Consider the following 15,541-nt stretch of genomic DNA (forward strand, 5'->3'; position numbering starts at 1 on the left):
GTAGATGGAACAAATGAACCATTAAATGTCTGACAATTAAATGCTAACATTTACTGAACACTACTATGATCCTCAGACTGTTCCACAGGCTTTATATATGAAATGTCACATCCCATTCTGAAAGAAATCCTACAAGATATAAATGCTACTGTTACCTTCATTTAATAGATAAGAAGGAAAGGACAGAGACATTAAGTAACTTGGCTAAAATCATACTAATTAGTGGTGGAAGGAGATTTCAATTACAAATAGTTTGACTCTAGAATCAATGATCTTATAGATTATGGCTTATTGGTGCTGAACCAAAGTTACTTTAACAGTCAGAATTTTATTTGTAAAAATTGATTACTGAACCCTCTGTGGAAATTTACTTTTAACTTGACTGGAAAAAAAAGCATTTCACATGGAAAGACAAATTTGCACTAATTATCATGAAACTGCCTTCAAATAATTAGAAAAACATAAACATAAAGATGTATCCTATGTGGAGCATTCCCTACGTGTCCACCATGCTAATTTATCTACTATATAAAAATAAACTTCAAAAGGCTATGGATGGCTTAAGAATTTGGACTTTTCCTTTACAATCTTATCTTTCTTTTAAAAAGTTCCTAACTAAGGTAATAGGACCAAGAAGTAAAGCCCAAACAGACATGCCACAGGCTCTTGGGTCAGGTCATCAGATTAATGGAATGTTAAAATATTTTTTATTTTTAAAAACATAATTTTGTTTCTGCATTTTTTTTGTGGACAAAACAAATTCTGGGATGGAAAATTAACAAAAACAAACATAAAAGCTTTCTATATCTATATATTTTCCTTGTCTTTGACATATTGAATTATAATGACCAAATTAACACAGGAGAGTAAATACAATGACTTTAAACATGAAAAGGTCTGTCACATTTCCTTTCAAAATTCAACTCCAAAATTATTGTATCTCTAGATACCACAATGAATCTTAAGTATGCGAAACAATGTATTTTTGTAAAGTATATGTAGCATGATTTTATATATCAAATAGGCATCAATAACTAAAGCTAACACTACGGGAATATAACCAGGCTTATTTTATAAATCCACTTAATGACCCTCATAAAATAGGTATTATTTTCTGTATTCTATTGACTAGAGCTCAGAGAGAGATTTATGCTTATGGTCACCATTATCTTTGAGTTAGAAAACGGCAGAGCTACAGCCTATAATCCCAGCAACTCGGGAGGCTGAGACAGGAGGATCATAAGTTGGGGGCTAGCCTGGGAAACTTGGCAAGATCCTCAGGAACTTAGTGAGACCCTATCTCACAATAAAAAATAAAAAAGGACTATCTATGGATATACCTCAGTAGTAAAGTGCCCCTAGGTTCAATAGTCAAAAAAAAAAAAAAAAAAAAAAAAGGAAAAGAAAATGGGAGGGCCTAGGTTCATTTACTTTATATTTTCCCTATCTTATAGAATCTTTCATATCTCCACTGTCATGTTATCCCACTAGAACATCCAAAATCTGAGGTTTCTGCATTTTCACTGAAAATCAACCAACACACAAAAACAAAACCAAATAAATAATAATAAAATATCACTTTCCAACGTAGTCTTTTCCTTAAGTCTACACTAAACTAACCCTCAATATTTTTAGCCATACTTCACATGGTATAGTTTCAAGTCTCCTAAGTACTCCATCCCTTGAGTAGATTCTTAAGAATATGCCCTTTAAGGCTTCTGGTTCCAAAACCTAGATGCCCATCAATAGAAATTGTGGTATATATACGTGATAGAATATTATTCAGCCATAAAGAAGAATGACTTTATGACATATGCCAGTAAATGGATGGATCTGGAGATTTAGGTGGGAGAGAATGATTGGCTTATTTCATTTAGCATGATGTATCATGCTAAATGAAATAAGCAATCCCCCAAATCCAAAGGTCAAATGTTTTCTCTGAGATGTGGATGGTAACTCACAATAGGAGAGGCGGGGATAGAAGTTCAGTGGATTAGACAATGGGAATTTAGAGAAGAAAGGGCAATAGAAATTGGAAAGACAGAGAAATAAATCAGACATTGTGGGTAGCCATGCTCACACGTGACTGGGTGACTCCTGGTTTGGGTCTGAGGCATTCTGGCTGTGTCGGAACTTTCCCGGCCCTCTCCTGATGAGAGAACCCGTCCGTGTGGGGGGGTGACTGACCACTGACCCTGGGGGCCCAATCACTGACCCTGACCTTGGAGTGCGGCCCCCCCTCAACCTTCATTGGATGGAATTCTCCCCTGAATTTCTTGTTCCCCAATAAAAGGCTACTCCCTGGCGTGCTCGCTCTCTCTCTCTCCTGCTAGCCCTGAGTAATCCTTGCTGCCCTACCTGGCAGTTAGAGGTGGGAACCAGAGAGGGGAGCCATCTCGGACCTGGTCATAGAATAAGGTAACTTAGTCTGTGTGTTTTATTTAGATCTCGCTAGCTAACTTTTATGCCAAGAACCTCATTAGTGAAACCATTGCGCTGGCCGCATGGTGGAAGACATAACCTTCCTATGTACATATATGAATATACCACAGTGAATCTCAGCATCATGTACATCTACAAGACTGGGATCATAATTAGAATAAGATATATTTCATGATTGTATAAATACATCAAAATACTCAACTGTCATGTATAACTTTAAAAAAGAAGCAATAAAATATAATTTTTTAAAAAAGCCTCTGGTTACACACGTAGCTTGGAAGTCACTACCACTCCATCATAACAATTAAAAAGTTCAACAGATTGAAAATCAGCATCTCTTTTTGCATCTGAAAGAGTGATATGGCACTGCTCCCAAGACTGAAGAGGAGTCATGACTAACAGAATCAGAGATTCTGCAGAAACAACCTGAGGAGGAGGAGGAAATCTGAACTGTAACTGACAATTGCGGGAAGCTAAATGTTGTCAAATCTGAGAATTAAAAACTAGAGGGGACCCAGTCATAGGGAGCCCATATAGTTTTGTGAGTTTTACCTCAGGGAGTCAACTGGGTTCTCATACTAAATATTGGAGAAAAATCTCCTTATGCTTCCAGCAGAAAAAGTAAAGAAGGAAATATGCCAGAATCCTCTGCTCTTTTAACAAGGTCTGCTCTCAGGAAAAAGTATTTAACCAGAGCCTTGGGAAAAGGAAATACATGACCCTACCCACTCTATAATCATTCTCTCCCACCTAAAAATGGGGTAGGGTGATGAGAAACACTTCTGAGTTTATCAGTTCAGAGAAAGGTTCACTATAACAGACTGGATCTGATCACAGGACTAGAGATGCTTCCCCTCCCTCCACACTGTACACAACTTATCTAAGGGTCTATTTACAACAGTTCTTTTTACCCTGTGTATCATGTCCAGCTATCAAGAAAAAACTTCAAGGCATATCAAAAGGCAAAAAAAGTTTGAAGAGATAGCAAGCATCAGAACCAGACATGGCAGAAATGATGGAATTATTATATGAATTTAAAAGAAATGATTAATACGGTATGGGTTCTAAAGGATAAAGTAGGCATCATTCAAGAATAGAGGGCTAATGCAAGCAAAGAGAAACTAAAATGACATCCTAGAGATCAAAAATATTTTAAAATAAATAAAGGCCAAAATAGACATGTAGACCAATGGTACAGAATAGAAGACACAGAGATAAAACCACATGAATAAAAGGTGCCAAAAACATACATTGAAGTAAAGACAGCCTCTTCAAAAAATGATGCAGGGAGAACTGGAAATCCATATGCAGCAAAGTTAAAATGGACCCCTGTATCTCATAATGTACAAAACTCAACTCAAAGTGAATCAAGGACCTAGAAATTAGACCAGAGACCCTGAGCCTAACAGAGAAAAAAGTAGGCCCAAATCTTCATCATGTTGGATTAGGCCCTGACTTCCTTAACAAGATTCCTAAAGCACAGAAATAAAATCAAGAATTAATAAATGGGATGGACTGAAACTAAAAAGCTTCTTCTTAGCAAAAGACAATAATCAGTGAGGTAAAGAGAGAGCCCACATTTTGGGAGGAAAATTTGCCACACACATGTCATAGAACACTTTTTTAAAAATTCAATCAATAAATGGGCTAAGGAACTGAAAAGACACTTCTCAGAAGATATACATTCAATCAATAAATATATGAAAAAATGTTCAATATCTGTAGTAATCAGAGAAATGAAAATCAAAACCACTCTAAGATTTCATCTCACACCAGTCAGAATGGCAGTTATCAAGAACACAGAAACAATAAATGTTGGCGAGGATGTGAGGGAAAAGTCACACTCATACTTTGCTGGTGGGACTGCAAATTGGTGCAACCAATCTGGAAAACAGTATGGAGATTCCTCAAAAAACTTGGAATTGAACCACCATTGGACCCAGCTATCCCACTCCTTGGTCTATACCCAAAGGACTTAAAATCAGCATCCTATAGTAATGCAGCCACATCAATGTTTATAGCAGCTCAATTCACAATAGGTAAACTGTGGAAGCAACCTAGATACCCTTCAATAGATGAATGGATAAAGAAACTGTGGTATATAAACACAATGGAATATTACTCAGCATTAAAAGAGAATAAAATTATGGCATTTTCAGGTAAATGGATGGAGTTGGAGAATATCAAGCTAAGTGAAGTAAGCCAATTCGCAAAACCAAAGGCCGAATGTTCTCTCTTAAGTGTATGCTGATCCATAATGGGGGGGGGGGGGGGGGGGGCGAGGGGACATGGGAAAAATGGAAGAACTTTGATGGGGCAAAGGGGAGGGAAGGATGGGAAAGGGGCATGGGGGCAGGAAAGATGGTGGAATGACATGGACATCATTACCCTAGGTAAATGCATGACTGCTCATATGGTGCAACACTATATTGTGTAGAACCAGAGAAATGAAAAGTTGTGCTGCAATTGTGTACAATTTTGATGCACTCTGCTATCATATATACCTAATTAAAATTAATTAATTAATTGAAATGCAAGACAGGAAAAAAATTAAGTATGAAAAATAAATAAAGAATGCCTTTGATAGGTTTATTAGAAGATTTTGGGTATAGATGAGTAACTGCTTGAGTTTTAGGATACCTCAATATATACCTCTAAAACTGAAAGGAAACAGGGAAGACTAAAAAAAAAAAAAAACAAAAAAAAACAAAAACAAAATCAGAACACAGGCATTTATAGGACAACTGCAAAAGATATAATATATGCATAATGGGAATATAAGAAGATAAAGAGGAAAAACAACAGAAGAAATATTTGAAACAATAATGACTGGAAATTTTCCAAAGTAATTATCTGTGATTGGCACACAAAATCACAGATACAGAAAGCTCAAATATCCAAGCAGGATACATGAACAGCAGCAGCAGCAACAACACTATATTTAGGCAAATCATTTTCAAACTATAAAATGCAAATATAAATATTCTTGAAAGAAGCTGAGAAGAGAAAGAATACTGATACAAAAACAATGAATCTGGCTTGCATCATGAATGGGAAGGCTTGAACTATAAGTGATGATTAGTTTGGATAAATTTCAGCTCTTGGCACAGTAGCAGGTACCTATCTGTAGTCCCCAACCCCTTGGTAGCTAGGTTTCCAGAAGAATCTATACCAAGTATAGGGGAGCCAGGGTAGGCAAAAAAGAACCCTGCTAAACAAGAAATCTCTGCTCTGACCATATAAACACATATGTTTGATCTACCTATATTCTGTCTATAAGAGACTCTCTTTCGATCCAAAGACACAAATAGATTGACAGTTTGGTAGAAGTCTCCAATTAAGCCATTAGGTCCAGGGCTCTTCTTTGTTGGGAAAATTACTGACTCAATCCCCCTAATTTATAAAGATCTATTTCAATTTTCTATTCTTTTGTGATTTAGTCTTGGAGGGCTTTGTGTCTAGGAACTTGTCTATTTTATTTAGGTTACCCAATTTGTTGCTCTTAGAATCAGCAGTAATGTCTCCACTTTCATTTCTGAGTGTTCTCTGTTCTCAAACTTTTCCAAAAAAAAACTGAAAAGGAACATTTTCTAACTCATCTTACTCCGATATCAAATATAAAGACACTAGATGAAAAGAAAATTCCAAACCAATACTCCTTATGGAAACTGACCCAAAATTCTCAACAGATTATTAGCTAATGTAACTCAGTAGTATATTAAAAGATATACCACTCCCAAATGGGATTTATTCCTGGAATGCAAAGATAGCTAAACAAGTGAAAAGCAATTGATGTTAACATACAATATTAATAGAACACAGGGAAGAAACACATTATCCTGAGGGAGAAAAAGCATTTAACTGGGGCTGGGGTTGTGGCTCAGCGGTAGAGTGCTCGCCTAGCACATTCGAGAACCTGGGTTCAATCTCAGTACCATGTATAAATAAATAAAATAAAGGTACTGTGTTCATCTACAACTAAAAAAATAAACATAACAAAGCATTTAACAATATTCATCATCCTTTCATTATTAAAAAGAACACTCAACAAACCAGAATAGAAAAAAACTATCTTAATATAATAAATTTCATGGGTGAAATATCAACAGCAAACATCACACACATGAATGAAAATCTAAAGCTTTTCCTCTAAATCCAGAGACAAGGCAAAGAAGTCTACTTGAGCCACTTTTATTCAACAAAGTTATAGTCAGAGCAATCAGAAAAAAAAGAAAGGAAGGAAGGAAGAAATAAATGAATGAAAGTCTCTATCTAAATGTCTTTGTATGCCCTTACGCATAGAAAATCTAGAAGATTTCACCAAAAAGACCTGTTAGACTAAATTAAGCAAAATAACAAGACACAAAGACAACACTCAAAAATAAGTTATATTCACTAGCATGTACAATGTGAAATGGGAATTATGAAACCCAAACAGTACTGTTGTGAACCTAAAACTGCTCTTTAAAAAGTTTTTAAAAGCAAGGTGCAGTGGCACATGCCTGTAATCCCAGCAGCTCAGGAGGCTGATACAAGAGGATCTCGAGTTCAAAGCCAGCCTTAGCAACCTAGTGAGACTCTAAGCAACTCAGCAAGACCCTGTTTCTAAATGAAATAGAAAAAAGGCTGGAGATGTGGCTCAGGGTTGTTAAGTGCCCCTGGGGTTTAATTCCTGGACACACAAAAATAGATTTTAGTAAGCAAGAAAAAACAAAAACAAAGAAGCTAGAATGAATTAACTTTTCTGGAAATAATATAATCATATCAAACAAAATTTCTTAGATATTACATTAAAGCAGCCCCAAAATTTTTTAAATATTTTTTTTAGTTGTTAATGGACCTTTATTTTATTTATTTGTATGTGGTGCTGAGAATCAAACCCAGTACCTCATGCATGCTAGGCAAGCACTTTACCACTGAGCCACAACCCCAGCCCAGCCCAAATTTTTTTAAAAGCTATCTGGGGCAACCTCATCACTAGTGACTCTTGCATAGCTTATATTCAGGAAAAATTATTCTATAACTAATTCAAAATTGTTAAATAATGAATTCCTAATGTTCTTCAGATCCAAGTACATTTATTCTGGTTAAATTTCATTTCTTCTGGATTTGGGCTCATCATCTAAAATCATTCACAATACACTTCGGTTTTGCAAAATCATTCAATATGCAATCATAGCCCCCCAAAATCATTAACACCCTGAAACCCCTTAAGAATCTCTGTCCAAAGTACCATCCATCCATGCTTTCATCAGCCTCCTAAAAATATAACTATTAAATGAGTTATAATGCTGCCTTCTCAGGCATTCAGTTGACACTTCTCTGCAACACCATCAAGTTAGGTCAGACTTCTTCATATTTATGGAAGTACCCTAAACTATAAGTCCAATGAGCCTAACAATGAAACAGAGGAAAAAGAAAAAGGTTAGTCTATCATAACCTGTTCTTCTAGAAACCCATGCTGATTTACAATCATTCTCTTCTCAGTGTTCCATCAACAGGAGTAAAACACTTGTATTCAAGGAACAGAATTTGACTCTAACTTAACTATAAGGACAAAAATTAGTCTCAGATGCTTACATGATAGAAATAGGAATATTATTATAGTTCCTCATTTAATACCATAATGCTGTATTTATTTTCAACATTTATAATACTTTTAGTTGGTACCACTTTGGTCTATAAAGATACATTTTAGATTTACTTTGAGTTATTAAAATTTCTTTGTTGGATTTCTTGTATATTTAAATAAATCTCAATTCATTAAACAGAAATGTTGTTAATTTCAAGATTCTTAATAAAAACAGTTGATCTGGTAGAATATTAACTGTTAGGCAGTTCATATGTGAAGCCATGCTGACGTTATTCCAAATCACAGTTTTTCAGAGCTAGAAGAGAGCCAGTATTAATAAAACAACTGGCTCCTGTTACAGATGAGGTTACTGAGGTTCTCAGAGATACAGAGTGACTTGACCTAAGTCATAAAATTTACTCCCATCATGCTAGGACATAGAAATTAGAACTATTCAACTACTACTGATAATGTTTCACAAACCCGTATGTCAAAAAAAATGAGAACAAAACAAATACTTTCTTACCAACTGGACTTCCCCAAATGCTCCTCTTCCAATAACTTTTACAACATCATAATCTTCTGCTTTCATCTGTAGACCTCTGATTTTTTTCACAATTTTCTCATCTACAATAAAAAGAATCACCATATTTATAATATTAATCATCATATTAATTAGCAGTATTTTAAAATAATCACCATATTTGTAAACAAATTTTTATTTCAAGAAGCTGGACTTAGTTTTTGGCTAAACTTGTTTGGTGTTTACAAACTTCTGTTTAAAAAAAAACTAAGATGTACATTATCCATCTGTATATCAAAGAACCAAAACTCTCTATGGTTTGTAAACATACATATGAGCACTATCAAATGCCAAAAAGCAATAGTTAAAAGCTATTCTGTTTCTAACTCTGTTGATTGGCAAGTTTGATTCAGCTGACACAGTGATAACCCCACCACTCCTGGTGCACATTATAAATCCTGGCAGAAAATTGCCTCATGATTACTTAGCAAGGCTAATCTTAGACACTCCAGTGATGAAAATAGGAATATTCTAGTTCCTCATTGAATGTAAATATAATATTTACTGTCAACATTCCAGTAGATACCACTTTGACCTATAAAGATGATTATTTTCAGTTATTAAAATTTCTTTGTAGAATTTTCCATATATTTAAATGCATCTCAATTCATTAAACAAATATTTTTAATGCCAAAATTAATTTCTAATTTTCAAATCTTTCTGTTGAATTATGATAGCCTATTTCATTAAAATGTAGTGATCATACTATAAAAACAGTAACTAGAGACCAGATTATTTAATTAGGGAAATAGCCCAGTGTCTAACAATTCCAAATTAAAGAATTTACTATAGTGATATCAAGTATGTATCAATCATTGAGAATTTCTTATTCTAAGAATTCAAGTTCACTTACTTCTTCACCACAACATCAATATTGGCAAATATCAAGGGTTACTACATATATGGTAATAAATGTCATTATATTATTTTTCCTTAATTAGACCAAAATATCCAAATTTATAGAAACAAAAAGCTTATTAAGCCTTCTGTGTAATTTAAATCAAAATCTTATCGAGTTGGAAATTTATCTTAAAACTTCTCTTGGAACATGTCCTACAATAGAGTCTTAACACATACAAAATTTTGAACTTATTACATATTGCAATTTAGTTCTACAGTTTTGTTCTGAAAACAAAGAGTACTTACTTTTAAATAGAATAAATGGTAAATTAAGAAAAAATTTAATAAGTTAATGAGTTCCCAGGTTAACCAAGTTAATAAATTTATGGGCTAAAATATTAATGAAACACAAATCCCATCAAAAATACAGATATGTAATAAACACTTACATCTATTTAAGAAATTATCTATATTCTTATTTTTCCTCAAAGCAGGAAAATCCAAATCAAGGACCAAGGAATTTAAGCCATCCTGTTAAAAAAATAAATAAAAAGAGTAAAAGGACAGTTTTTATAATTTCCAAGCATTGAAAAAAAAAATCTTTGAATTTTATTGTCCTCAACAAATAAATGGCAACCCACTTAGATATACTGCCCAAAAGCTCCATATCCAACCGTTAGCTGTTTTTCTAGCCTCTGCCAGAGAATATCCAAGATTAAGGGGTTGGGGAGTAGCACAGTGGCAGGGCACTTGCCACCATGCACAAGGCCTTGGGCTTGATGCCCAATTACTGCGATGGGTAGGGGGTTTGAAGGGATTGTAATTGAAAGAAAAAGAAGAACAATTGCATCAAGTTTTCACTCATTTAAAAAACATTAATTTGAGGCCTACTATACACTAAGAACAGAAAATCCAAAAATAGTAAGATAGTATCTTTACTTTGGGGAGCTTAGTCTCAAAATTAATTTCTGCTAAAAACAAGAGAAAAGGATGATATGCTATCTGAATTTCTATTTTCTTTGTTTTTCTAGACATTTTACATTGAGCATGCATTAAATCATCAAAATAGGAAAATGCACATACGTGTAACTTGGTGAGCATGAAAAAGGTGAAAGAGTAAAAGGCCCAGGTTACCCAGTGGATGTGCTTAAGGAGGTAATGGTATTTTTAAAACACTACTTCATACGTTATCTTATCCCCAAATAACTCTGAAATGGGCAGGAGGAAAAAAAATCCTCGTTTTTAGAGATAAAAGAAACTAAGGCTCAGAAAAATTAAGTGACTAATATGCCCAAGGTCACACCCCCAGGAAACAGGCAGCAGTAGAATGAGACCTAAATCTTAGAGGTCTACTCTATTCAACTCACACCCCTAAGCTCAATTTTCAAAGAAATAATGGGAGCTTAGTGGGGTAAAGGAGGAAGCTGGAGGATTGCAGGAGACAAAATAGCAAAGAAAACAAAACTTTGGGGGACCAGGATAGGAAGAAATGTGGGGACTGCTACCTGTAAAATTCAGAAAGGTAATTTGAGATTTTAATTTACTAATTCTAGAAGAGTTCCACACACTATGTTTATTACTACATTACATTTCATATTTTTAATTTTCATTCACTAAAAAATGCCAATACTTTATGAAAATATAATGTAATAACAAAGAAAAAAGTGCTAAAACTATTATCATTTTTAATCATAATAAAATCATTTATATCCTATTGATATTTTATGCAGACACAGAATAATCTTGATTTTCCTGAAATGAAAAAAAAATACACTTAAAATAAATATCCAATTTCCAGTCAAATCAGGATTATTAAATTCACATTTTGAGAGCCACTCTCCCTCCTGGTGCTAGACAATTCCCGCCTCCCCAGGACAAGACCATTGGAGGATTCCAGCATTGAGCACACTGGGCTATTTTTAAGTGCCAAAATATCGACCTGGTATGTGTGTGGTGTGAGGGTAGGAGTTGGGGGGTGGGAGGTGTCTACTGGGGACTGAACCCAGAGGTGCTTTACCACTAGGTTACATTCTCAGCAATTTTTTAAATTTTAAGACAGGGTCTTATTGAGTTACTTAGGGCCTAGCTAAATTGCGGATTGCTGGCCTTAAACTTGTGATCCTCCTGTTTCAGCCTCCTGAGTCACTGGGATTACAGGTGTACATCACCACACCCAACTCAACAGATCTTTACTGGTATAATTATACTATTTTAGTAAGTTTAAATGTAAAATTTCAGTTATTTATATTATAAATGTATCCAAATTTATATTCTGTATTACAATTTCAAATCAAAGAAAGGTACACCTTCTATTAACCTCCACAGGAAGAAAAACTTAAATTAACAAGGCAAAAATCTTCTATTGCAAGTATAAATATTCCTCGAAGACTTTCTAGAAATGAACTATGAACAATTAATATTAAAATAATAAAAGTAAGTAACTCTATTATAAATAAAATCTTCTCTTGCATATAATGAAGACGAAGGAAAACTTTCTTTGAAACAACACTTCAGCTTGACATTAATAAGAGACTGAATTCTTCTTTCCCCCACATCTCAAAGAGATGGGATTATGTGAAGATTAACTAACCAAGAAAAATTTGAAATAGTTAATATTTTCCCATAATATCCCCACTGATGTAGAGTCAGAGAACTTGTTTCATCAGCTGGAATATTAGAGTTAACTGCTCATTTTGTTTTCTAAACCATTTTTTAAAGATCAAACACTATTTCAATTGTGTATTATGAATGTAGTATTCACTTTAGGTATTAGGATAATAATACAGGCGATGGCACATACAATTATAAATTTGGGAGTGGGCAGCTACCAGGAATTGAATTCAGAGGCACTCGACCACTGAGACACATCCCCAGCCCTATTTTGTATTTTATTTAGAGACAGGGTCTCATTGAGTTGTTTAGCGCCTAGCCTTTGCTGAGGCTGGCTTTGAACCCACAATCCTCCTGCCTCAGCCTCTGAGCTGCTGGGATTACAGACATGTACCACCAAACCCGACTATAAATTTAATTTTTACTTGAGACATTTTGTTTATTAATTTTTACAATTCACATTTATTCTACTTAGACTTTATTTTTAAAGAAGCAAAATCTTTCAGTTTTCATTTTTTAATTAAAATATTTTATTTAAAGATGGAAAGCATTATCTGAACTTAATTTATTTGAATGTAGAAAAAAATTAGAGAAAATTTATGTTCAATTAATGTGCCAAAATTCCTGTGATATATTCTTTGACCCCATGCCCACTCCATTCTCCTCCAACCCCTCTGCCCTATCTAGAGTTTGTCTATTCCTCCCATGCTCCCTCTCCCTATCCCACTATGAATCAGCCTCCTTATATCAAAGAAAACATTTGGCATTTGTTTTTTTGGGGATTGGCTAACTTCAATTAGCATTATCTTCTCTAACTCCATCCATTACCTTCAAATGCCATGATTTTATTCTCTTTTATTGCTGAGTAATACTCCATTGTGTATATATGCCACATTTTTATTAATCCATTCATCTACTGAAGGGCATCTAGGTTGGTTCCACAGTTTAGCTATTGTGAGTTGTGCTGCTATAAATAAACACTAGTGTGGCTGTGTCCCTGTAGTATTCTGTTTTTAAATCCTTTGGGTATAGACCAAGGAGAGGGATAGCTGGGTCAAATGGTGGTTCCATTCCCAATTTTCCAAGAAATCTCTATATTGCTTTCCATATTGGCTGCACCAATTTGCAGTCCCACAGCACGGTTTTCAATATATACAGCTAACAGTGAGATCCACCCTGGGCAGATTCAGTTCAGCAGGCCTTGCTTGGAAGCCTTGTAGCCAGCGCCCTTCCTTTGCTATGCAGTATCACATAAACCCTAGGCAATAAGTGGTTTCTGTGTATAGGATTTCAACTGTAATTGCTTAAAATGTGATGCTAAAAATGTGAGATAAAGAAAACCTTAAAAGAATAAAAATACCTCAGGAAAAGACTTCAAACTTTCAAAGCAAAAAGAAAATTAATATTATTTGCCCTTTCCAAACTTCCAACTGTACTGAAGTGATGAGAATATTTAGAAGTCATGGCCCTACTAAAACAAAACAAAACCATCCATCAGAAAACATTCAAGGATCAGAATAAAAAATGCCAAGAACTAAAAGTCTACTTTAGTAGATCTACTGGATTTCCAGTTAGACAGCAGCAAGGGTTAAAAGGACCTCTATGAGATGAGTGACCACCATCAGACTGACTGCTGGAAAACCAGTATCTGGAATAAAAAATCTCAGCTCCTTAAAAAAAAAAAAAAAAAAAAAAAAAAAAAAAAAAAAAAGGCTCTAGAAAAAAAAAAAACTTATCACCCAAGTCTTTATTATCAAACTGTGTATGTAGATGGGCCAGACACAGCTTTCAATTTGTTAAATTCAGTACAAATTATCCTTCAGCTGAAAATTCCATAAATTTGTGAATTTGTCAGCATATGGGTAGTATTTAAAGCTACAAAATGGATAACGTCATGAAAAGTGTGGTCTGGGGATGTAGCTTACTGGGAGAGCATTTCCTAGTAAGCTCAAGGCCTGAGCTCTGCCCCCAGCATGCAGAAGACAAACAAAATCGCCAAAGCAGTGATTACAGACCAATAGAAAAGAACCAAGAACCACATTTTAGGAAACACTAATATTAAAATACTGATGAAAAGAAGGTGCTAAAAAGGAGCAACCAGTAGGCAGCAAATGAAGACTGCTGTGTGACATCTGAAGACAGCCTGGCAAGAGGGAGCAACAAAATCAGTTATGTCTGGCACACCTACGAAACCCAGCACAGGAACTCAGCAATTCAGAATGTACCAGTGACTTTTCTAAGGATGATTTAGATAACAAATTTATTATTTCCAAATTACTAATCACCATCTTCATAGCACTATGATTTTAATTTAATTGCTGCACTTTTATTTTAAAAACCTTTTTCATTTAAGATGTTACTATGAATTCACATTAAGAGACCATAATAACACCTAGCATTCAATATGACCATCAATTATGTATCTTGTGCTTTACAGTATATGTATCAGAAACTGCAATTAAATTAAATGGGTTAATATAGCACTTATGATTAATAACAGAAACCAGGTACTGAGCAAAGCCCTACTTTACATAAACATTTTAATCCTCACAACATACCTAGTAGATACTGTTGTTACACCCAGAGCATTGAAACTGAAGCTCAGAAGTTATAAAACTTCCCCAAGTTTACCCATAACAGAATTGGCATTTTCTGGTGATTTTACTTTATGTATTACTGAACTTAAGTTAATAAATTATTCATGTAATAGAACACTAAACAAAATACAGGTTTTAAAGTTGAGCCAATAAAACAGTAAAAAAAAAATAAGAAATATTTCTATGTATCTGCTGTACAGATAAGAAACCAGGAAATGGGAAACAATGCAGGTTTTTGTTTTGTTTTGTTTGCAGCACTCAGAATTGAACCTGGGGCACTCTATCACTAAGCTACAGCCCCAGTCCCTTCTGTTTTTTGCTTTCAGACAAGGTCTTGCTCAGTTGCCCAGGCTTTCCTTGAACTTGAGATTCTTCTGCCTGAGTCTCCCAAGTAGACGGGAAAGCTACTGCCACGGTGCCCGGCATGAGCCATGGTGCCAGGCTGGCAAATTAATTTGTAATAATATTTTCTCATTATTACAACTCCAAATACAAATACAAACTAAAAAGAGTCAAACCAAACAAATCCATCATCAGCAAATAGAATACAGTTAAGCATTCCTTATCTGAAATCCATGGGAGCAGAGAAGTGTTGGATTTCAAATTTTGGAATATTTAATATATATAATGAAGTATCTTGGAGATGGGACCTAAGTCTAAACACAAAATTCATTTAAAATGTCATGCATTTTATACATATGGCCTGAATATTTTTAATGTGCCTGGGTATCGGCTAGAACTCTCATCGAATAAGGTCAGGTGTAGATTTTCCACTTGTGGGTCATGTTGGTATTTAAAAAGTTTTAGATTTTCAGATTAGGGATGCTCAATCTAATCTTAAAACTATTACTTACCTGCTCATATAGTAAATTCTGAACCTGAATTTTTACTCTACAT

The 15,541-nt window shown here is 34.6% G+C and overlaps 1 protein-coding gene across 1 annotated transcript in view; it reads right to left on the minus strand.

Annotated features, from left to right (window-relative positions):
* Positions 1-15,541, minus strand: part of Rock2 (Rho associated coiled-coil containing protein kinase 2) — a 136,431-nt gene that overhangs the window by 76,602 nt on the left and 44,288 nt on the right. The window contains exons 2-3 of the mRNA XM_077791974.1: positions 9,887-9,968; positions 8,541-8,641 (exon numbers count right to left, since the gene is read on the minus strand). Of these exons, the coding sequence (XP_077648100.1) occupies positions 8,541-8,641; positions 9,887-9,968 (183 nt within the window). The remainder of the gene's footprint in view (positions 1-8,540; positions 8,642-9,886; positions 9,969-15,541) is intronic.

Source organism: Urocitellus parryii, chromosome 12 (assembly GCF_045843805.1).
Source record: "Urocitellus parryii isolate mUroPar1 chromosome 12, mUroPar1.hap1, whole genome shotgun sequence".
Taxonomy (NCBI): Eukaryota; Metazoa; Chordata; class Mammalia; order Rodentia; family Sciuridae; genus Urocitellus; species Urocitellus parryii.